Source organism: Nomascus leucogenys, chromosome 7b (assembly GCF_006542625.1).
Source record: "Nomascus leucogenys isolate Asia chromosome 7b, Asia_NLE_v1, whole genome shotgun sequence".
In the NCBI taxonomy this organism is placed as follows: Eukaryota; Metazoa; Chordata; class Mammalia; order Primates; family Hylobatidae; genus Nomascus; species Nomascus leucogenys.
In genome coordinates, this window is record NC_044387.1 from 3,505,857 (window position 1) to 3,529,751 (window position 23,895).

The window sequence follows — 23,895 nt, forward strand, 5'->3', positions numbered from 1 at the left end:
ACCTTTCAAAACCCACAGAACCTACAACACAAAAAGCCTACAACTGGTGTAAACTGTGGACTTTAGTTGACAACAATGTATTGATACTGGCTCCTCAATTGTAACACATATGCCGCACTAAAGTCAGTGACGTGAGATGCCAATCACAGGGAGGCTGGGGCTGAAGGAGGACGCTGAGGACTGCATGGGGCCTCTCTAACCTCCTGCTCCATTTTTCTGTAAAGCTAAAACTGCTCTAAAAAAAAACAAACTCCATTAATTTAAAAAAATAATCAATTCATCCAAAGAAGGTAGGGAAAAAAGAACAAATAAGAAAAGATGAAACAAACAGAAAGTAAATAGGAAAATGGCAACCTAAACCCCAACTGTATAAATAATTAGGTTGGACAGATTAGATGAATATATATATGGTCTAAACATACACTACAAAGTTAAGAAAGCAAACTGCAAGAATAAACTATAAGAGTACATTTTAAATAAAACATACATTTTGTGGCCGGGCACGGTGGCACACATCTGTAATCCCAGCACTTTGGGAAGCCAACGTGGGCAGATCGCTTGAGCCTAGGAGTTCAAGACCAGCCTGGAAAACATGGCGAAACCCCATCTCTACCCAAAAATATAAAAATTATCCAGGTGTGGTGGCAAGCACCTATAGTTCCAGCTACTCAGGTGACTGCGGTGGGAGAATCACTTAAGCTTGGGAGACAGAGGTTGCAGTGAGCTGAGATCGCACCACTGCACTCCAGCCCGGGCAACAGAGTGAGGCCCTGTCAAAAAATAAAAAACAAAATATATAATATATATTTATATACATATTATATATTTATATACATATTATATATATATGATATATATTTATATACATATTATATATGCATAATATATATTTATATACATATTATATATATATTATATATTATATACATATTATATATAATATATATTTATATACATATTATATAATATATATTATATACATATTATATATATAATATATATTATATACATTATATATATAATATATATATATAATATTATATATATATTATATTTATACATATTATATATATATATTTATATACATTATATATATATGTACTATATACATATTATACATTATATATAATATTACTTATATACATATTATACATTATATATAATATGTACTTATATACATATTATACATTTATATATATATGTATTATATACATATTATACATTTATATATATATGTACTTATATACATATTATACATTTATATATAATATGTACTTATATACATATTATACATTTATATATAATATGTACTTATATACATATTATACATTTATATATAATATGTACTTATATACATATTATACATTTATATATAATATGTACTTATATACATATTATACATTTATATATAATATGTTTATATACATATTATACATTATATATAATATGTTATATACATATTATACATTATATATATGTGTTTATATACATATTATACATTTATATATAATATGTGTTTATATACATATTATACATTTATATATAATATGTTTTATATACATATTATACATTTATATATAATATGTGTTATATACATATTATACATTATATATATTTTTATATACATTTATTTATATAATATGTTTATATACATATTATATTTTATATATAATATGTGTTTATATACATATTATATTTTATATATAATATGTTTATATACATATTATATTTTTATATATAATATGTGTTTATATACATATTATATTTTTATATATAATATGTGTTTATATACATATTATATTTTTATATATAATATGTGTTTATATACATATTATATTTTATATATATTGTTTATATACATATTATATTTTTATATATGTGTTTATATACATATTATATTTTTATATATATGTGTTTATATACATATTATATTTTATATATGTATTTATATACATATTATATTTTTATATATAATATGTATTATATATATTAATTATATATTTATATATAATATATTTATATATAATATGTTATATATTTTATATAAATATATTATATATAATATATATTTATATATATTATATATTATATAATATATTATATATAACATATTATATATAATATATTATATAATATATATAATATATTATATAATATATTATATAATATATATAATATATTATATAATATATTATATATAACATATTATATATAATATATTATATAATATATATAATATATTATATAATATATATAATATATTATATAATATATATAGTATATATATATAATATATATAGTATATTTATATAATATATATAGTATATTATATAATATATATAGTATATTTATATAATATATATAGTATATATACTATATATATTATATATATATATATAGTATATATACTATATATATTATATATATTATATATAGTATATATACTATATATATTATATATTATATATATATATATATATACTATATATATTATATATATAATATATATTTATATATACTATATATATTATATATTTATATAATATATATATATATATAATATATATTATATATTTATATAATATATATTCATATATAATATATATTCATATATATGTATTCATATATATTATATATGCATATATATTATATGCATATATAATATATTCATATATCCATATATAATATATTCATATATTATATATTTATATATAATATATATTCATATATATTATATATTTATATATTCATATATATTATATATTTATATATAATATATATATATATAATATATAATATATATATATATTATATATTATATATTATATATTTATATAAATATATATTATATAATATATATTATATATAATATATATATATTATATATTTATATAAATATATATTATATAATATATATTATATAAATATATATATTATATATTTATATAAATATATAATATATAATATATATTTATATAAATATATAATATATAATATATATTTATATAAATATATAATATATAATATATATTTATATAAATATATATAATATATATTATATAAATATATAATATATATATATATAAATATATAATATATATTTATATAAATATATAATATATAATATATATTTATATATTGTATATATTTATATATTATATATTTATATAATATATATTTATATATTATATATATTTATATATATTGTATATATTTATATATTATACATTTATATAATATATATTTATATATACTATATATTTATATATTGTATATATTTATATAAATATATAATATATAATATGTATTTATATATAATATATATTTATATATATTGTATATATTTATATATTATATATTTATATAATATATATTATATATTATATATTTATATAATATATATTATATATTATATATTTATATAATATATATTATATATTATATATTTATATAATATATATTATATATTATATATTTATATAATATATATTATATATTATATATTTATATAATATATATTATATATTATATATTTATATACATTTATATTTACATATATATTTTTGTGTATATTTTGTGTATATTTATATATTATATATAATATATATTATATATAATATATATATTATATTATATATAAATATATAATATATAAATATATTATATATAATATAAAAATATATAATATATAATATATAAATATACAATATATAAATATATAATATTTATGAATATATTATATATATTTTGTGTGTGTGTGACTGTCACATTTTGGCAATTCTCTTTAATATTTCAAACTTTTTCATTACATCTTTTATGGGGATCTGTGACGAGTGATCTTTGATGTTACTATCGTAATTGTTTTGGGGCGCCATGTAAGACAGCAAACTTAATCAATGTTTTGTGTGTGTTCCAACTGACCCGCTGACCAGCAGTTCCCCATCTCTCTCCCTCTCCTCAGGCCTTCCTATTTTCTGAGACACAACAATATTGATATTAGGCCAAGTAAAAACCCTACAGTGGCTTAAGTAAAGTGTTCAATTAAAGAAAGAGTTGCACATTCTCTCACTTTAAATCAAAAGCCAGAAAGATTCCATTTGGTGAGGAAGGCAAGCAAAAAGCTGAGACAAGCCAAAAGTAGGCCTTTTTTTTTTTTTTTTTTTTTGCCAAACAGCCAGGTTGTGAATGCAAAGGAAAAGTTGTTGAGGGAAATTAAAAGTGCTACTCCAGTGAACACACGAATGTTAAGAAGGCAAAACAGGCTTCTTGCTGATGTGGACAAAGTTTCAGCGGTCTGGATAGAAGATCGAAACAGCTACACATTCTCCTAAGCCAAAGCCTAATCCAGAGCAAGACCCTAACTCTCTTTAATTCTATGAAGGCTGAGAGAAGTGAGGAAGTTACAGAAGAAAGGGTGGAAGCTAGCAGAGGTCAGTTCATCAGGTTTAAGGAAAGAAGCCATCTCCATAGCATAAAAGTGCAAGGTGAGGCAGCAAGTGCTGATGGAGAAGCTGTAGCAAGTTCTCCAGAAGATCTAGCCAAGATAATTGATGAAGGTGGCTACTCTAAACAATAGGTTTTCCATGTAGATGAAACAGCCTTCTACTGGAAGAAGACACCATCTACGACTTTCATGGCTAGAGAGGAGGAGTCGATGCCTCACTTCAAAGCTTCGAAGGACCAGCTGACTCTCTTGTTGGGGCTAAAGCAGCTGGTGACTTTAAGTTAAAGACAAGGCTCATTTACCATTCTGAAAATCCTAGGACCCTTAAGAAGCATGCTCAGTACTCTGCCTGTGCTCTATAAATGGAACAACAAAACCTGGACGACAGCACATTTGTTGACAGTAGGGTTTACCAAGTATTTTAAGCCCACTGTTGAGACCTACTGCTCAGAAAGAAAGATTTTGTTCAAAATATTCCTGCTCATGGACAATGCACCTGGTCCCCCAAGAGCTCTGATGGAAACGTGCAGGAAGATGAAAGTTGTGTTCATGCCTGCTGATGCCATATTCGTTCTGCAGACCATGGATCAAGGAGTAATTTCAACTTTCAAGTCATTATTTGAGAAATATACTTGATAAGGCTACAGCTGCCATAGAAGTGATTCCTCCAATGAACTGGGCAAAGCCCAGTGAAAACCTTGTGGAAAGGACCTGCTTTTCTAGATGCTATTACAAACATTTGTGATTCATGGGAAGAGGTCAAAATATCAAGATTAACCGGCAGTTAGAAGTTGATTCTAACATTCGTGAATGACTTTGAGGGGTTCAATACTTTAGTGGAGGAAGTAACTACAGATATGGTGGAAATAGAAAGAGAACAGAATTAGAAACAGTCTGAAAATGTGCTTGAATTAGTGCAATCTCACAGCAAAATTTGAATGGATGAGAAGGTGCTTCTTACAAATGAGGAAAAAAAGTGGTTTCTTTTTTTTTTTTCTTTTCCCAGAATGATTGGACTCCAAGAAAGTGGTTTCTAGAGACGGAAGCTATTCCTGATGAAGATGCTGTGAACATTGTTGAAATGACAACAAAGGATTCAGAACACTCTATAAGCCTAGTTGATAAAGCAGTGGCAGGGCTTGAGAGAACTGACTGGGGTTTTGAAAGAAGTCCTACTGTGGATAACATGCCATCAAGTAGCTCTGCAAGCTACACAGAACTCTTTCAGGAAAAGAAGGCTGCACTGACATGGCAAACCTCAGATTGCTGTCTTAACGAATTGTCACAGCCACCCCAACTTCAGCAACCACCACCCTGATCAGTCTGCAGCTGTCAAGACGAGACATGACCCTCCACTGGGAAAACGATTACAACTTGCTGAAGGCTCAGATGATCATTCGCATTTTTTAGCAATAAAGTAGTTTTGAATCCAGGTATGTACACTTTTTAGACACAATGCTATTGTACGTTAATAAATTAAAGTATAATATAACTTTTATATGCATTGAGAAAGCAAAAAACTTGTGTGGCTAGTTTTATTATGATAGTTGCTTTATTGTGGTGGTTTGGAATTAAACATGCAATATCTCCAAGGTATACCTATAAAAACCATTTGTCTTACAAAGAAAGAAGAGTCTCTTTATTTGCTGATGACATCATTGTGTACAGAAAATCCTAAGGCATCTACTAACAAGCTCCTAGCAATAATAAGTGACTCTAGCAAGATTACTAGATACAAGTAGGGTATTTTCCAAAAGTGGCCACATTCTCTCCTGTCCCACGTGCTCTTTCAGGAGGTGACCATGCCACTCCGGCATCGAGAGATGGAGACTAATTTCTCCCTCTTTGAATTAGAATAGGCTTGTGACTGCTTCCACCAAAAGTGTACAGGGGGCATGACTTCTGAGTGCAGTGTGTGACTTCTGAGGCTCAGTCATGAAAAATGCAGCTTCCACCTTGTTTGCGGACAGAGTCTCACTGGGAGCCTTGAACCATCCAGAGAGGTCTGACTATCCCAAGGCCACCATGCCACGAGGACAATCAGCGTGTGGAGAGGCCAGGAGTGGGCGATTCAACCCAAAGTCCTACTCTTAGAGTCACACAGGCCCAGGGCGCCAGGCTCTTAAATGAACGGGAGTCTAGATGCTTCCAGCCCCCACCTGAGATTCCAGACATCGTGGTGCACAAATCAGCCATCCACGCCATGCCCTGACAGAGATCCTGACCCACAGAACCCGACAGCACAAAGGCATGGCTGCCTCCAGTCAGCGGGTTTGGGAGTCATTTGTTATGCAGCAGCAGCCCCTGGAAAACTGTCCGTTTGCAAAAATCAACTGTATTTGTATATACCCCTAGTATATCAATCCAAAATTGATTTACTACAAATCAATAGTAAAAAATACCAACAAAGCTATACCATTTGAAGTAACATCAGAAAAAACAAAATATTCAGAAATAAATTTAACAAAGTATGAGCAAAACCCTCCACCAAAAACTGCAAAATGTTTGTGAGGATAAATTAAATAATATCTAAATAAATTAAGAAATACACTATGCTCATGGGTAAGAAGACTCAATATTTGCTAATATTGTCAATATGAGGGAAACTGACATACAATTCCACATATTCTCATTCAAAATCTCAATAGGCTTTTTTTTTGTAGGAAATGGCAAATAACAAACTTTATATAAAAATGCAAAGGACCAAAAATACTTAAAATAATTTTTTAAAAGAACAAAGAGGACTGGCCTTACCCAACACCATGAAAATCTGCAGTAATGAAGACAGTGTGAACTGGATTAAGATCCATTCGTACGTCAATGGGACAAAACAGTGTGTCCTGAAACAGACACACACCTATACAATCATCTAATTTTCAGCAAAAGTGAAATAGGACAAAACTGTTTTCAACAAATGGCATTGTGTTCACCAGGATATCTGTAGAGGAAAAAATGAAGCCTGACATCTTCCTTACACCATATACAGAAATTAAGTCAAGCTAGATTATAGACCTAAAACTAAAAACTAAAATTATCAGTCACAACATGGGTATATGTTGGCATCGTGGAGGTAGGCGGGACACAGAAAACTATTACCACAAAAGAAAAAAATGATAAATTAGATTGTATCAAAGTTGAAACTGTTGACTCATAGAAGACATTGTTAATGAAATGAAGTCACAAGCCACAGGAGCAAACATTCTCAAAATATCTATCTTGACAAAGGATTCCTATCAGAATCGGAATAAATGAAGACCCTGTGGGGAATGCAGTGTTGGAGAAATCTCATTCTGACGTGGAACAGCCAGAAATTAACAGGCATCTAGAAGAAGATGTGCACATGAATGTTCACAGAAATGTTATTCACAACAGCCCAAGACCAGAAACAGCCTCGGCTGCCACCAACAAGAGGACGGATAAACTGTGATAGATTAACACGGTGGAGTATTACTTAGTAATTAAAAGGAATCAACTATTCATTCAGGCAACCACATGGATTCTTGTGGTTTTCAAAGCTATTGTAAATTGAATTTTTTAATTTTCATTTTTAAATTGCTTGCTGCTCAATGATTCATTCTTAATGAACCTTCTGTCACAGCCCAGTAGCTACCACATTCTTATCTGTGTAATAAACCTTTCTAAAATCTTGGCAGGAGTCCTCGATTTTGTTGACTGGGGCTCTGAAATCATGTATCTAAGATTCTTCCCTACAGGGGCACATTTGAGCTGGCATCTGGGGCAGGTGTGGATTTGACACATCTAAACGGACTCGGCACTCCATGCATTCATTCTCCCACCCCAGGCCTCCACCAAGCTCGCCACTGCCCCATCCAGGTGAAGACTCTGCTTCTTGACGTATACAATAAGTGCCAAATTAGAGCTCAGTTGGAGTGCACTTTCTCTCTGCCACCTTCCTGGGCATCAGACCAGTCCTTCCTTTGTTATTCTCTTTCAGATAACCACATCCCGGGGCTTAGTCCATTCTAAGTTCCAGCTGCCTGAGCTCATGGCGGAGGCTCCTGAGCCGCCCTCAACTGCCTTTGGCCGGCCCCCTCTGGGAGCAAGCACTGTAAGAAGCTGCATGTCTCCCCAGCTTAGTGTGCAGGACAGGGCTTCCCCCAACTACCCTGTCGCCTCCCTGGTGTTAACATCAATGGTCAACTCACAGCAGCCCCACCTGAAGGGCAACACTTGCTCACAGGCAGAGTCCACTCCACTCCGAGTCATGGGCCTGGCCGTTTCCTGACCTTTCTCTAAATGAGTCATGACACCACTGAGTTTCTGGCCTTTTCTCTGACAAGTTCCGAGATAATTTAGTCAATTTCCCCAATATTCCTAGTACCTCCATGCCACCAACCAGTTCTTAGAATTCAATAATTCTTCCCCAAGGAAAGGAAATGTAAATGACTAATTATAAAAGGCAATGGTTCTTTTCTACTCAAAGAAACTGTCCTGTTAAGTCGTGAATCTAATAGTATGACTTCAGGGTAGGCAAATATGGAAGCTGTAATTCAAGAAGTAATAGCGAACCGACAACCTTGGCACGAGTGCTGTTAGTGAAATGAAAAGACTGGCAAAAGTGCAAGACTAATCCCCTAAAAGCCTGAGAGGGCCTCATCCAGCCTGGAACTTCTTTTTTTTTTTGAGATGGAGTCTGGTTCTGTCGCCCCAGCTGGAGGGCAGTGGCTCGATCTCGGCTCACTGCAACCTCTGTCTCCCAGGTTCAAGCAATTCTCCTGCCTCAGCCTCCCGAATAGATGGGATTACAGGCACGAGCCACCATGCCCGGCTAATTTTTGTATTTTTAATAGAGACAAGGTTTTACTATGTTGGCCAGGCTGGTCTCGAACTCCTGACCTCAAGTGATCCATCCACCTCGGCCTCCCAAAGTGCTGGGATTACAGGCATGGGCCACCGTGCCCAGCCCAGCCTGGAACTTCTCACTGGATACCAAGTTTAAACCCCCAGGGAGAGGGAGGGGCTGAACGGCATTACATTCTACTGCCCAGAAAGCACACACTCAAAGCCAGTTATCTTCAGGCCCCGAAGCCAACATGCTGTGTTAAAGCAATCCTTTTTTTTTTGAGACGGAGTCTCGCTCTGTCACCCAGGCTGGAGTGCAGTGGCGCAGTCTCGGCTCAGTGCAAGCTCCGCCTCCCGGGTTCATGCCATTCTCCTGCCTCAGCCTCTCCGAGCAGCTGGGACTACAGGCGCCCGCCACCATGCCCGGCTAATTTTTTTTGTATTTTTAGTAGAGACGGGGTTTCACCGTGGTCTCGATCTCCTGACCTCGTGATCCGCCCGCATCGGCCTCCCAAAGTGCTGGGATTACAAGTGTGAGCCACTGCGCCCGGCCAAAGCAATCCTTCTTAAAGAAGTGTTCCCTCAGCTGGAATCGGCCCAGGTGTGTTTCTACACTAAAAATCATCCCCAAAACATAGCTACTAATACCAAATAGCATTAAAAGGGCACATCCATGAAACCATTGAAAGAAACACCCCACCAAATTTTTTTTTTTTTTTTTTAACTAAGTATCTGGCTGGAACCTTCACAGCGTACTTGGTTAAAAAAAAAAAAAAAAAACCCTGCTCTTCTCATTCTGGCACCAGCTACTCTTCCAGCTGGTTGGGGGAGCCACAAAGGACCCTCCCTCCAACCTCACATCCCAGGTTACTCCAGAAAGCCAGAACCCCGGAAACCCACACACAGTGAACCTGTGCACACCCACCCAACTCACATCACCCAGAGAACAAGACACGCACAGAGTGAAACTCAGGCAAATGGGCAGAAAGCCCAATCAGGAAACAAAGTGAAAAATAAAGACAAGAAAGAAATTATTTCTCCAAATTAAACTTACCTGAATTTTTTAAAGTACTTAGAATCAAAGCTACCACACAACTCAGGAAGAAAACACAGAAATTCTGTCCTCAACATTGAGGATTAGTCCCCATGAGGCTTAAATGGGAGGCTCAAGGTCATCACTCCCAAACTTAGTGGTGTCTTGCCTTGAGAGCAACCCACCCCTGCCCTACCTCACAGCCATTTGCCCACAAGCCAGCCTGGGCACCCTCCTGCACTGTGGAAACCTCTGACCAGATGGTCTGCCGTGCCAGATCCAAGACACCCATTGCACCACAAAATACAGGACTTGTCTCACAACCTCATTCACTCTCAAGATGAAACCATCCAACTAGAGTCACTAACAGGGTCACGCAGGTGGAAAATGTTGAGCCCAGACCCGATGACTCCAAGTGCAGCATTCCTACATGCTTCTTACTGCGGTGCCACGAAGGTTCTTCCCAGGCGGAGCTGTCAACGCAGAGGCATCTCCCGGTGACGGCAACTACCGAAAAGCATCCCAGACATTTCTAAGCAGCCCTAATAAGCCAGGAGGGCACTCCACTGCTGCCACCGCTCCACACCGGGCACTTGCTCCACATGGCCAACAAGGTCTACAGCTGCCCTCGGTGCTCTTGCACCTGCCCGACAATGCCTGTCCCGCCACCACCTAGTTTAGGCTCCTGACACCCCTCCTTCATCCAAATACAGCCCATATCCCTCCACAAGCTTAGACATCCCTCATGGCAGCGCCAATGACCTCGACTCGTTGTTCACACAACTGGCAGGCCGGCAGTGGCTTTCCAGGCATTACTTGCTGGACAGACCATCTCCTCTAAGACCAGCACATCTGGAAATGTAGCTGCTCTGTCTTTTCCCCCAACACCAAATACCCCTGACTAAAAAGACTGTCTCTTGGCCGGGCATGGTGGCTCACACCTGTAATCCCAGCACTTTGGGAGGCTGAGGTGGGTGGATCACGAGGTCAAGAGATCAACACCATCCTGGCCAACATGGTGAAACCCCGTCTCTACTAAAAATATAAAAATTAGCCGGGCGTGGTGGCGGGCACCTGTAGTCTCAGCTACTTGGGAAGCTGAGGCAGGAGAATTGCTTGAACCCGGGAGGCAGAGGTTGCACTGTGCTAAGATCATGCCACTGCACTCCAGCCTGGTGACAGAGTAAGACTCCATCTCCAAAAAAAAAAAAAAAAAAAAAGACTGTGCCTTAAACACCTAGCAGGAAGGGCATCCATCCACCAGAGATGAGTGATCAGGCTTTCCAGAGCTGTCAAACATCAACCCAGCTTCCCAGCCTCAAGCTCCAGCCCACACTCCTACTCCCTAAGCACTCTGAGTGATCCCACACCACGGAGTCCCAGCTTAGTCTAGAATGCTCTTCTCAATCTGCTAATCTCCCACCCAGACCTTGGTCTATCTGGCTCCCTGGTAACTGCTGGTATTGCCATTCTTATAGATCTTCTGTGCACACTGGAAAAGAATGAATATTCTCTGTGTGCTGGATATGGGGGTCTAAATATGTCCATTTGCCCAAACTGTGCAGTAGACGTCCTCCCAAATCTTCCAAATTCTTGTCTGCTCGATCTACTGTATTAGTCCGTTTTCATACTGCTATGAAGAACTGCCCGAGATGGGGCAACTCATAAAGAAAAGAGGTTTAATGGACTCACAGTTCAGCATGGCTGGGGAGGCCTCAGGAAACTCAGAATCATGGCGGAAGACAAAGAGGAAGAATCACCTTCTTTGCAGGGCAGCAGCAAGGAGAAGTACTGAGCAAAGTGGGGGAAGAGCCCCTTATAAAACAGTCAGATTTCATGAGAACTCACTCACTATCAGGAGAACAGCGTGGGGGAGACCGCCCCATGATCCAATCAGCTCCACCTGGTCTCTCCTTTGACACGTGGGGGATAATGGGGATTACAATTCAAGGTGAGATTTGGGTGGGGACACAAAGCCTAACCATATCACCTACTAATCACTGAGAGGCAGGAAAGCTGGTACTGGACTGTGTGGGTCTAAATCCCAATGCTGCAACTAACTAGCCACAAAATTGGAAGTGCCTTACGGTTGTTGTGAGGGAAAATGAACTAATATTACAACGAAGCAGTCAGGACAGTCTCTGGCACTGACAACCACCACCCCTCTCCCATCATACTTATGTACATGTGCAGAAATACAGGGTCAAGGTCATGCACTCAAGATTAACTCTTCCCTGGTAAATGTATCCACTGGCAGTGATACTCTTTGTCTCTAGGAATGCTTTCTGCCTTAAAAATCTATCTCATTTAATAGCTCCATGGCTATTACACAGTTACATATGGGCTACAGAGCTACAGAACTATTACTTTGGTTAATATTCTTCTGTCGCATTTCCTTTCTACCTGTCTCCTTGTGGTTTAGGTGTCTTGTAAGTAGCATACAGCTGGATTCTGTTTTTAAATCTAATCTGATTGGACAGCTATTTTTCTTCTGAACATCAGACACATTATTCTACTTTTTTCTGGCCTTTCTTTTTTCCTATCAGACTTTCTCTTCTTCTTATTCAGTGGCTTCAGTCTCATGTCTCTATAGGTAATTAGTTTCAACTCATCTTTCCGGAGATTTATTAGATATTAGTAACAACATCTCATCAATGCTGGAAAATTCCCAGCCATAGCTTCACAAATATTGGCTTTCCTCCAGTACATTTTCTCTTTCTAGTTCTATTTTTTAAATTCTATCTTTCATGTCTTAATCTGTCGTATTTTCAGTATCTATCTGTGTTGCCCAGTCGGTAATTTTCTCAGCACTACATTCAATTATAACTAACTCTCTCTTCTGTCTAATGAGTTTTAAATTTTAGTGACTCTAATTTTGATTGCTAGAAGTTCTGTTTGGTTCCATTTAAAATCTGTGATTTCTAGCCGGGCACAGTGGCTCACACCCGGGTAATCTCAGCACTTTGGGAGGCCAAGGCAAGGGGATCACAAGGTCAAGAGATCGAGACCATCCTGGCCAACATGGTGAAACCCCGTCTCTACTAAAAATACAAAAATTAGCTGGGCGTGGTGGTGCGTGCCTGTAGTCCTAGCCACTGGGGAGGCTGAGACAGGACAATCACTTGAACCCGGGAGGTGGAGGTTGCAGTGAGCCAATATTGCACCACTGTACTCCGACCTGGGCAACAGAGCGAGACTCTGTCTCAAATAAATAAATAAATATAAATAAATCTGTGAGTTCTTTCTTCAGAGTCTTTATTTTAAACTGTTTCGTTCTCCTTAATATTTTAAAGTTACACATTGTCTGGTTCCTTTCAAATCGCTGTTCTAGTGTCTCAGGTCTCTGGCTACAAATCCTCCTAAAGAGAGTAATCGCTAACATTTATTCCCGGCGCACTCCTTCTCTGCTTGGTTTGTACTTCGTCTGCTGTGAGGTCATCTGCAGATGCCTCTCCCCATGGGAACGCCACAGGCCTGTGGCAGGAGATCATCCCTCCTGGGGAGAAGTTCTCAGAGGGTAGCCAGCCAACTCCTGGGGGTCCCTAGACCTTTCAAGGGGTCTGTTACATTGAAACTGCTGTCATAGTAACATGAAGGCATGATTCACCTTCCTCACAGTGCTGACATTTGTGCTGACAGTACACAGGCAGTCGTGGGTAAAATTGCGGGCATGCTGGCAGCAGGCAGGGCAGTGCCCTCACCACACTAAACCGTCACTATGTTCCCAATACCACATGCTCACAGTGTGAAAACAAAAGGCTGTTTCACTTAAGGATGCCCTGGATACGGCAGGAAAGGTCACTCATCTTACTATTAATACTGTGTTCAGGCTCAGCCCTGAACAACAGGTGGGAAGAACATGGAAAGCCTGAGGGGCAAATCCAGAAACAGAAGCTTCGTCAAGGAGAGCACTTGGTGTGCTGGCTTCAGTTGTGAGCTGAACTCAGCACTTTCTTCAAGAAACATCATGTTTACATGAAAGAAGGACTAGCAGACAAATCAGTTATTCAAACGTGGGTCTCTGGAAGATATTTTCTCAAAAATGAAAGAAGTTGGCCTGTCACTTCAAAAGAAACAAGGAACTGTGTTTGTTGCCAATGATAATATCTGCGCTTTTAAATTAAAAATCTGAATTTTGGAAGACTTTTATCTGCCACCCTGGGCCTGACAGCTGCTTCTTATGAGACGGTGGTAATACTAACAAATTTGATCATACGATGAGATGTGTCAACATTTAAAAGATGTGCACACCTCAGTCAGCCAGTATTTTCCAAATCACCAATGAATGACGTTACAAAGCCAATATATGGGTAAAAGATCCCATCAAAGGGCAAGAGAGAACATCAACTTTAATGTAACTGAGCGTAAAACATTCACTGATGACGTTTCAGATTTCATATCACAACTAACCTTTAAGAAACTACCATTTGTTGAGTAATAGTATAGTATTAATGAAAAAAGAATCCGAAATTACCTGAAAAGGCTATTAAAACACTTCCTGGCTGGGCGCGCTGGCTCATACCTGTAATCCCAGCACTTTGGGAGGCTGAGGGGGGCAGATCACTTAAGGTCAGGAGTTTGAGACCAGCCTGGCCAACACGGTGAAACCCTGTCTCTACCAAAAATACAAAAATTACCCAGGCATGGTGGCATGTGCCTGTAACTCCAGCTACTCAGGAGGCTGAGGCGGAGAATCGCTTGAACCTCGGAGGCACAGGTTGCAGTGAGCTGAGATCACACCACTGCCCTCCAGCCTGGAGGAGACTTCATCTCCAAAAAACACACAAACAAACAAAAAACACACTTCCTTTTCCAACTATGTATCTATGTAATGCTGGATTTTCTTCATATTCTTCAGCTAAAACAAAAAATACCACAACAAATTGAATGTAGAAGTAGATATGAGAATTCTTCTTCTATTAAGTTAGACATTAAGGAGATTTACAAAAATGTAAAACAATGCCTTTCTTCTCACTAAACATTTTTGTTTCGAAAAATAGTAATCTATCATAAAAATGTTACTTATAATAATATGTAATGGGGTTTTCATTGTTGTTTTTAAATAAATTACTAAATATTTTAAATTTTCTCTATTTGAATTTCCAACATGGCAGTTATCAAGAGAATTAACCCACACAAACAAAAGCTCTTCGAGCTCTTCAATAACGTTTGGAGTGCAGAGTCCCAAGGCACACAGGCCTGGACATGTCAATGGCAGAGCCGGTGTCTGTGCTGTGGGCAGCACCTGATCTCCCTGCGCAGGACTGGCTTCTGTGATCACACCTCGCCAGGGCAGGAAAGCCTGCACTCCTAGCCATGAGCTGGTCTGACAGTTCCCTCCAATTCACTAGTGTCAGCCAGTGGAGTCGGCACCGTTCGCTCCTGGAGGACCTCTCTTTGCTGTTAAGGAGTCCCACAATGCGTGTTAAACAATCTTTGTTCAATACCACTGATACGGTTTGGATCTGTGTCCCCACCCAAATCTCACGTTGAATTGTAATCCCCTGTGCTGGAGGCACGGCCTGGCTGGAGGTGACCGGATCCTGGGGGCAGTTTCTAATGGGTTAGCACCATCCCTGTTAGCGCTGCCTCGCTGCCTCATGAGATCCGGTTGTTTAAAAGTGTGTGGCACCTCCCCCAATCCCTCCCTCCAGCTCTAGCCCTGTAAGACGCATCGGCTTCTCCTTCACTTTCTGCCATGATTGAAAGTTTCCTGAAGCCTCCTCAGCTATGATTCCTGTACAGCTTGTGGAACTGTGAGCCAATTAAACCTCTTTCTCTATAAATTACCCAGTCTCAGGTACTTCTTTAAGCACTGCGAGAACAGACCAATCACCTAACGTTTCCAGGGATTTGTCGGGAGAAGAGTGGTTTGTTCTTTTTCCTAGTTTGCCATCTTACTGGGGGCGAAGAGCCTCCTCTCCCAGCATTCTGTCCTCGCCTCCGTCAGCTGTCCACTCCCCCTGCTCCACCCCACCAGGCTCTGAGCTTCTTGGGGACAGAGGGGTGACGCTGACTCACCCCAAAGTCTTCCACCTCTCTGAGCACCTGTAGAGAGAGGGCAGGTGCTTCACACATCCTGGCCAAAACGACAAAGTTAATTAATTACTGAAAACAAGTAGAATATGGAATCTCAAATTGAGTCTCCAAGGTGAGCCAAAAACATAGTTATGACCATCCAGGACATCCAAAGGTAAAAAAAATAGACAGATGTGGTGTCTGCCCTCTACAACTTGCCCTGCAAATGGAACTCACTTCTATCTATTTCAGCTAGGAAAGGTCATAGGGCAGCCAACGTGGGTTTTAATACAAGCCATGTCACCTGGGCAGTGGGCTTCATCTCTCTTAGTCTCAGCCTTGTGTGCTGGGTGTAACTGAGCTCCAACCTGTCCTGGGAATGCCCACACCAAGAAGCACCGTCACGGTGGAGACAATGTTAGTTCCTCACATTCATTCCCATGGTGACTGCCTACCAATCACAGAAACTGTGGGGCTAAGAGGCCCTTTAAGATCCTCTTCCTGGTGAGGAAGAGCCCCTGGCACATGGTTCTGGTTCAGCGGCTCCACGAAAGCCTCTGCAGCAATGGCGTGGACAGCTTCCACAGAGCCGATGAATAAACACGCCTTTGAAAGAACACTGGGAGCAACTGGTGGAGGCCAGGCTGAGAGCGTGCACTTCAGAAAACCGAGAGAGCTTCCCCAAGGGTTTCAATCAGGGCGATGATGTGATGAAAAGGGTGCTTAAGGAAGATGGCTCTAGCAGTTCCAAAAGAATGAAATGGAGATAGTAAGACCAAGAGTAGGGAAAGGAGCTAAGAGGCAGAAGCGGCCAGGTCCTCCGGGAGCTGGCACGCCGGTCTGCGTGTTGCCTTGGTTTTAAGTGAGTACATAGCCTCATACTTCTCTGAACTTAAAACAGCGGCAGTGCTTGTAAACACTGAACAGTCCCTGGAGGAGCTCTGCTTGGACGGCCTTATCTACAGGAATCAAGCTGAGCTGCCAAGTCCCCTGGATGGTGGGAACTGACATCCCTCAACTCTTGCTCCTGGGAGGATCACGTGGAATCCATCGTGGCACGTGAGAGAAAGATAAACGGCTGCCACAGGACGGTGAAGTGCTATAAACACACGCGCCAGGAAAGCATGATCCCTTACACTCATCGGCTCTGCCAATAAACCATTTCATCAGGCTACAAATCTCAGGTGAAAAATGAAAAGCCAGCATCGATTTCATTGTACAGCAGATTTTATTTACAAATAGAGGCCAGATAATCTTGTATTTAAATGGCACAAGTCCCATCACTCACCATCAGAGAAGCGACGTTTGAAATTTATAAAGTTTTACATTATGATTCAATCCTTTTTCTAAGGGGGCAAAAAGTCGAAAGGTCTAGCAGAAAGAATAAAATGCATGAAAATATCAGTAAAGGAGGGGAAATGATAAATTGGTGCTTGGGCCAAAATATATCTCTAGTGGGCACATTTTTCTTTACAAGGAACAAAGTAAGTCATGAGGAGTCTGGACCAGCCAATAGATAGGAGGTTTCCATTCTCCAACCACACAACAGGCTTCTACTTTCTCTTTTTTCATTCCTACGTTATGAAAAGTAATCGCAAAAACCACACATCTTTCCTCAACAGAACCTTTTAGCTAATATATTCAAATTAAACTTGGAGTCTAAACCTTAGACCACAGGCTATAAAAGCCATATTCTGACGATTTCGAATCAAGCAGATGAGCTGAGACCTCTTCACTTAGTGGTATCAGGAACAACCTTTACTGCAATGGCTCAGGAAAAGCCAAGCCCTGCTAGGCAATGCAGATGACAAGTGACAACCCCGTCTCTGTGTCTCTCAGATGAGGGCCCCGCTTTGAGCTAGGATAACAGGGATGCTGGCAGAACACGCAGACCCTCCCGGGAGGCCCCAGCTCTCAACAGGGAGCCGTCTACATGCGAACACCCGTGATGGCCTTGGCGTTCGGTCGCTCAGAAAACGATTACCGACCCAAACCGTGCTCTGGGCTTTGACCCTCCTCTATCTGACAAGTCCTGCTTTGTCAGCAAAATTCACTGTCCCCTGAAATCTACTTCTTCCCACCTTTGGGTCCCCTCATGCCATACTTACCCGTCTACCCTCCACCCCCAGTGAGCTTCCGGAGCAGGCCTCACCCTTACTCGCCACTATTCCCGGGTGTGGAGCACAGCACCTCACAGGAAGCAAGTGTCTAGAAAGGATGTGCCGGCCTCAAATAAACTAAGACACCCACACCCACTCCAGGGCCCGTCCATCCCCCTCAGCCGTTCCTCTGTAGTATCAGCTGGCTCCAGTCCTCATTCCTGACTCAGCTACCAACAAGGCCCTTCCCAGGTACTGTGTGGGATTCTGCACCTACACCATTCCATAGGATTGGCCCTGTCACTGGGAGACCTGTGGCTTTTCTACAGAAATCTCAGCCACTAACCCTAGCTGACGCAGAGACCCGCAGGGTCCCCACTGTGGTGCAGGGGACTCCCACCAGCTCGTGTCGCTCCCTGGGAGCAGGCACAGCTGCAGCGCCCCACACACCTGGAGCCCTGGCCACCAATACTGCAGGCGAGGGCTCACAGCCTGGTGTCAGAGACCAGGAGCTGCGGCCCCCGATCTGAGGCCCTTTAAGGAGGATCCCTCTTAGCACAGCTAGCCACACACACGTAGCTACCGTGAGCCTGTGCCCTATTCCGTGGTGGTGGCTACAGTCTGCAGGCAGCAGGGGATCAGACTCTGCACCTCGCCTTCCCACTGGGCCCTCAGCAGGACACATGACCGTGCCCAGAACGAGGGGCACATACACTGTGTCTCACACTTCGTCAACCTGGAGGGGTCTGTGCTATTCCAGATGTAGAAAAGTGAGGCTTCAGGAGGGACTGCACGGCCACACTGAGACTCAGGAGCAGCCTAAGGCCTCAGGCTCTCTTCACCGCAGGGGCTGTGGGCGTGGGCTGTGTCCCCGTGGGTGTGGGCGCTCACCTGAATGCCATCCAGCAGCTTGCTCATGCACCAGTAGGTGTCGGCTTCAATGTTGCGCAGCACCTCTGCGGGCACGCCGGAGACGTCCACCGTGTCCACCTCCTCTGCCTCTGGGCGGCGCCGAGCATGCAAAAGACAAGGAGACTTAGCCACACGGGACCTCAACCCACGAGGAGGCCCACGGAGGAAGAGAGCTGAGCCCGCATCCAGCTCCCTCCACCCACTCTCCTCAGTCTAGCTAAATGACTCATGCAGCCTTCCACCTCATCACTTAATGCTTCTCAATCTTAACACCTAATTAGTTGCAGATAATTAATATTCTGAATCCTCTCCAATCAATTAACATAATTAATACATTATAAATTATTGCTTCTCAGGCATTTCACATTCTAATAAGAGAGAAAATAGAATATATTACTTAATCCTAACAGATCTGAAAGTTTTTTCATAAGATTTTGAAAACTGTGCTTCTGATATATTTACATATTCATTTGGCAATAATTCCTCTAAAAACCTCTTTCCAAAGTTAGAGTTTCCAAAACTACACTGGGTAAATACTTCCATGCTATGATCAAAAACCCCAGAAAGCCATAACACAGATGTGCTTCAAAGATAGAATAGACAATGGCGCTCTAAATAATTTCCATCTTAAAGTATAAAAAACCTAATGAGAAAACACAATCTAAAAGTTTTTAAAATGCAAAACAGATGCCTAATTGAAATGGCTTATCAGATATTTGAACAAACTAATTTTAGATCCTTACAAAACTGCTGTCATCCAGCAAAATACTCATAAATGTTTTAAAAATTATCTTCCCTATTTTTAATTTTTTTTTTACTTTAGTTTTATTTGCATGGCATCTTCGCAAGGAAAATGTTCTTTAAGAAAAGAAACATTTCAACCCAAAATATATTTAGAAAGGTTGAAGCAGATAAACACCACAATCATGATACGGATGATAATGCCGCTGGTGTTGACCGGGCTCTGCTGATGTGCCAGGCCCTCTCCTGTGCACTGTGAATGTGCGTGCTCATTTCAGCTGTCACCACTCTGCTGTCACCACCCTTGAGCCCCTGACAACAGTGGGGTAAACAGGGGCAGGGCCGTGGCTATGCCGAGCAGCCTGGTACACGTGGGGAGGGGGGTGCCAGATGCAGCCCTACCTACTGGTCCCAGAACCCAGGTCCCTAAGTGCTCCCCGAGGACCCAGAGGCACACCTCACATTCGCATTGTGCCCAGTCCTATCCCATCGCGCTTCTTCCCCAGTTGCAGCCCTGCACAATTGCTAACTCACACTAAAGTGTGTGACTGGAAGAGACTAGGTGACACGCCACCTCCCACGGTTCTTGGTTCACCCCAGAACCAGCAGGATAAAAGGGGAAGAGAGTCTCCGTGTCTGACCCTCCAGCAGGAGTGAGCAGCTGGGCGCTCGAGGGCCTAGACAGGGAGGTGACAGCCCTGGACACATCCAACATGGCGGGGCCTGCGGGAACGCAGGAGGGTGGGCAGATTCCAGCCAGTTCGCGCATCACTCCTCTCTCTGGGGTGCTGGGGGTGGATCCTCAGTCACTCCATGGATATTGCTTTGATTTGGTTCTGGGTTTTGTAAACAGAGAGATAATTCATCCGCCATAAAATCACTCTTTAGCGTGTGCGACGGAGTGGTCTTGAGTAGGGTCACAAGCGTCACCATTAGTTCCAGGGCCTTTCCATCACCACGGAAAGAAACCCTGGACCCCTCAGCAGCCGCTCCCCACTCCCCACCCCACGCCTGGCAACCACGAACCTGCCCCTGTCTCTATGGAGTTGCCTATTCTGGCCATTGCACACTGCTGGAATCCGGCTCTGCAGCCCTCTGTGACTGGCTCCTTCTCAGTGAGCACAATGTTCTCCAGAGTCATCCATACGGCTGACCGTGTCAATGCCTCACTCCTCTTCACAACTGAGCCGCACCCCTACGGCCAGGCCACGCTGCGTCTCTGCATGCCTCGGCTGGTAGACCCTGGGCTGTCTCCACCAAGGGGTAATGTGGACACAGATAGCCAGTCCCGTGGGTGGGATCTGTCCCTATACGCCAGGCACCAGGCACAGACATGAGTGAGAGACTTGACGCCCTCAAGATGCTCATGAATTAAAGGGGAAAACAAGTGACTTTAAAGATTGAAAACATGAATGTTAGGTGTCGGAGTCACCCAGTGGCATGGAGAAATGGATGGGTTCCTCCTGGGACCCAGGCTTGTGAAGGACACCATTGTCCACAGCATACTGGGTGCAACCAGGCCCTCACTCTCTTGGCCCGTGTTTTCACCCTAGAAGGCAGGTCCCAGTTCCCCGTTCCTCGAATGCGGGGCTAGGATGACAAGTGCTGCTGGCTGGCCATGGCTCTGTCCCGACTCTCCTCCCAGCCAGGTGTGTCCATGACACTGGCACTCTCCTGGTGGCTCTGTCCACTCACCGGCTCCCTGCAGGGCTACAGGCTCCCCCTCCAGCAAGTGGCAAGGTGTCTGGCCTCAAAACTCTGCTGGCACAGGAGCCCAGGTTGACCTGAGCACACCCTCTGATGAAGCCCCCACAGGGACTCCCAGGGAAACGCCCTGTCTCCCAATTTCCCACAGCAGCCCAAGGTGGGAGGTGTTACTTCTGCCGGTTCACAGATGCAGAAACTAAGCCTCCACACGCTGATCAGTGTGCTTTGTGAGGCAATGGTGGGAGTGAGCAGGACAGGCCTGCCTGGACTCCAAGTCCAGCCCCCTCGTAACGCCTTTCCTACTGGAAGGACCGGCAGCAAAAGCCAAGCACATAGACAGGAGGGTAAGTGGCCTCCCCCGGGCACTACTTCCTCCCTGGGAAAATAGTTTGGGCAGAATCAACTCAACGTTCTGCTGGCCTAGAGTGGGTCTGATTTTCCTCTTCTCAGGGAACTGAATCAGCAGCAATCATCAGCGGGCTTCCTCTGAGAAGTTTCCCATCGACGTATCCTCTTTCAAGGGCCTTCCAAGCATGGACACATTTCCTCAGAGATAATAAGAGTAAACAGGGAACTAAGGCCTCCCCAGACCTTGAGAGCCTCTCCTTGAGTGCACAGATGCAGCTGGGCTGTGGCAGCTCTGACTCGCAGGGCCAGGCGCTGCGTGAGCCAGGCAGAAGCCTCGCTCTCTTGGTCTGTTTAGCTGGCTTGTTATTTTATCTGAGGAAATGTCAGTGGCCTATTCTAGGTGACATTTCTCACAATGGGCCATTTGTTACTCTTCAAGGTAATGAAGTAATGGCATTTAACTCAGCCCCCGCGGTGATTTGTCTTCTAAACGCCAGGAGAATTGGAATCACCCTTATTGTTAGAATGAGATAAATATCCCCCGCCAGAGAAAGCATCCCCCACTTTGGCAACGGCACACAGAGTGACACAGGGCACTCTGGACTCCAGGCTGTGACAGCAGGGTCAGAGCCAGGACAAGCTGCAGAAAATACCCACGGGCTGGTGTGTCTGGCCCCTGGGGAGATAGCCTGGTAAGGTCCAAGAGCACCCAGAGGAGCCCTGTCCCTGGGTGTATGGCCCAGAGAGAACTGCAGGCAAGATCAGCAGGTTTTCCTTGGCTTCCATCTGTTAGATGCTGATCTACAAAACCACCTGCCCCAAGGACCAGACAGAGTCCACTGTGGGGTGAGAATGGTCTCTGAATCAAGACTCTGAGATGGCAACACCCGTGACAGATTTTAACCTAAGACCTTCCCACTCGACGGTACACACTGTCCACCAGGCATGCTGCCATCCATGAGGCAAGGAGGGAGAACGAGAAGGGAGCAAGCTGGAACGAGGCACGACCTGGGAAGCCTCATGGCTGGGGCCTGCATTGACCAGCATTGGGATGCTCACAGCCGGGCAAGCCACAACAAGGAGGACGGATTTATCTCCAAAACATGTGTCACTCCATAGGACAGCAGAGATGACAGCACTGACACCAGAAAGAAAGATTTTTCAGGTAAGATCACAAATGAGAAAGGAAAACACAGACATGGTCATTCCAAGCAATCCCAGGGTTCAAAGGAAGAAACACGATTCAAAGGAAAAAATGATCAATATACAGGTGAAAGCAGAGGAGGGAGGCAGAAGCAGAATCAATGGAGGGCGGGGCCTAATGAAATGGCAGCCATGGCTGTGGCCCTGGGGGTGGGGGTCAGGCAGGGGGTGGCTCTCAGGCCCCGGGTCCTTGGGAGATCTGGGCTTAGAGATTTCTTCCTGAGCCATGAAGACATGCCCAAGCTGCCTGAAGGCAGCTGGATTCCAGGAGATGGTAATTCACAGGCACCCCTGGGCTGTGGGGAGGGCAAGGGGAGATGCGTACAACCTCAGCTTCCTCCCAGCCAGGAAGGACCATGACAGCCTGGGAGCCATGACAGAGATGGGCCACTGTGGGGACTTTCTAAGGTGACATTTTTGCAAACACATAATCAAAAATAATGAAATTTAAACCAGCATGTTTCCATCTGAAATACGATTCTTTTACTTTTCTCATTTAATTATAAACATTAACACCAGCATGTATAACAGTATTCTGGAACTGGCCCTTTCTTCCCCTACATCAGTCACCACACCTCCCTACAAGG

At 41.6% G+C, this 23,895-nt stretch overlaps 1 protein-coding gene across 3 annotated transcripts in view; it reads right to left on the bottom strand.

Annotated features, from left to right (window-relative positions):
• TBC1D22A (TBC1 domain family member 22A) overlaps positions 1–23,895 on the bottom strand; it is a 400,970-nt gene that overhangs the window by 178,210 nt on the left and 198,865 nt on the right. For all 3 annotated transcript variants that reach the window (XM_030815341.1, XM_030815343.1, XM_030815342.1), the window contains one exon: positions 19,289–19,398. In XM_030815341.1, the coding sequence (XP_030671201.1) occupies positions 19,289–19,398 (110 nt within the window). The remainder of the gene's footprint in view (positions 1–19,288; positions 19,399–23,895) is intronic.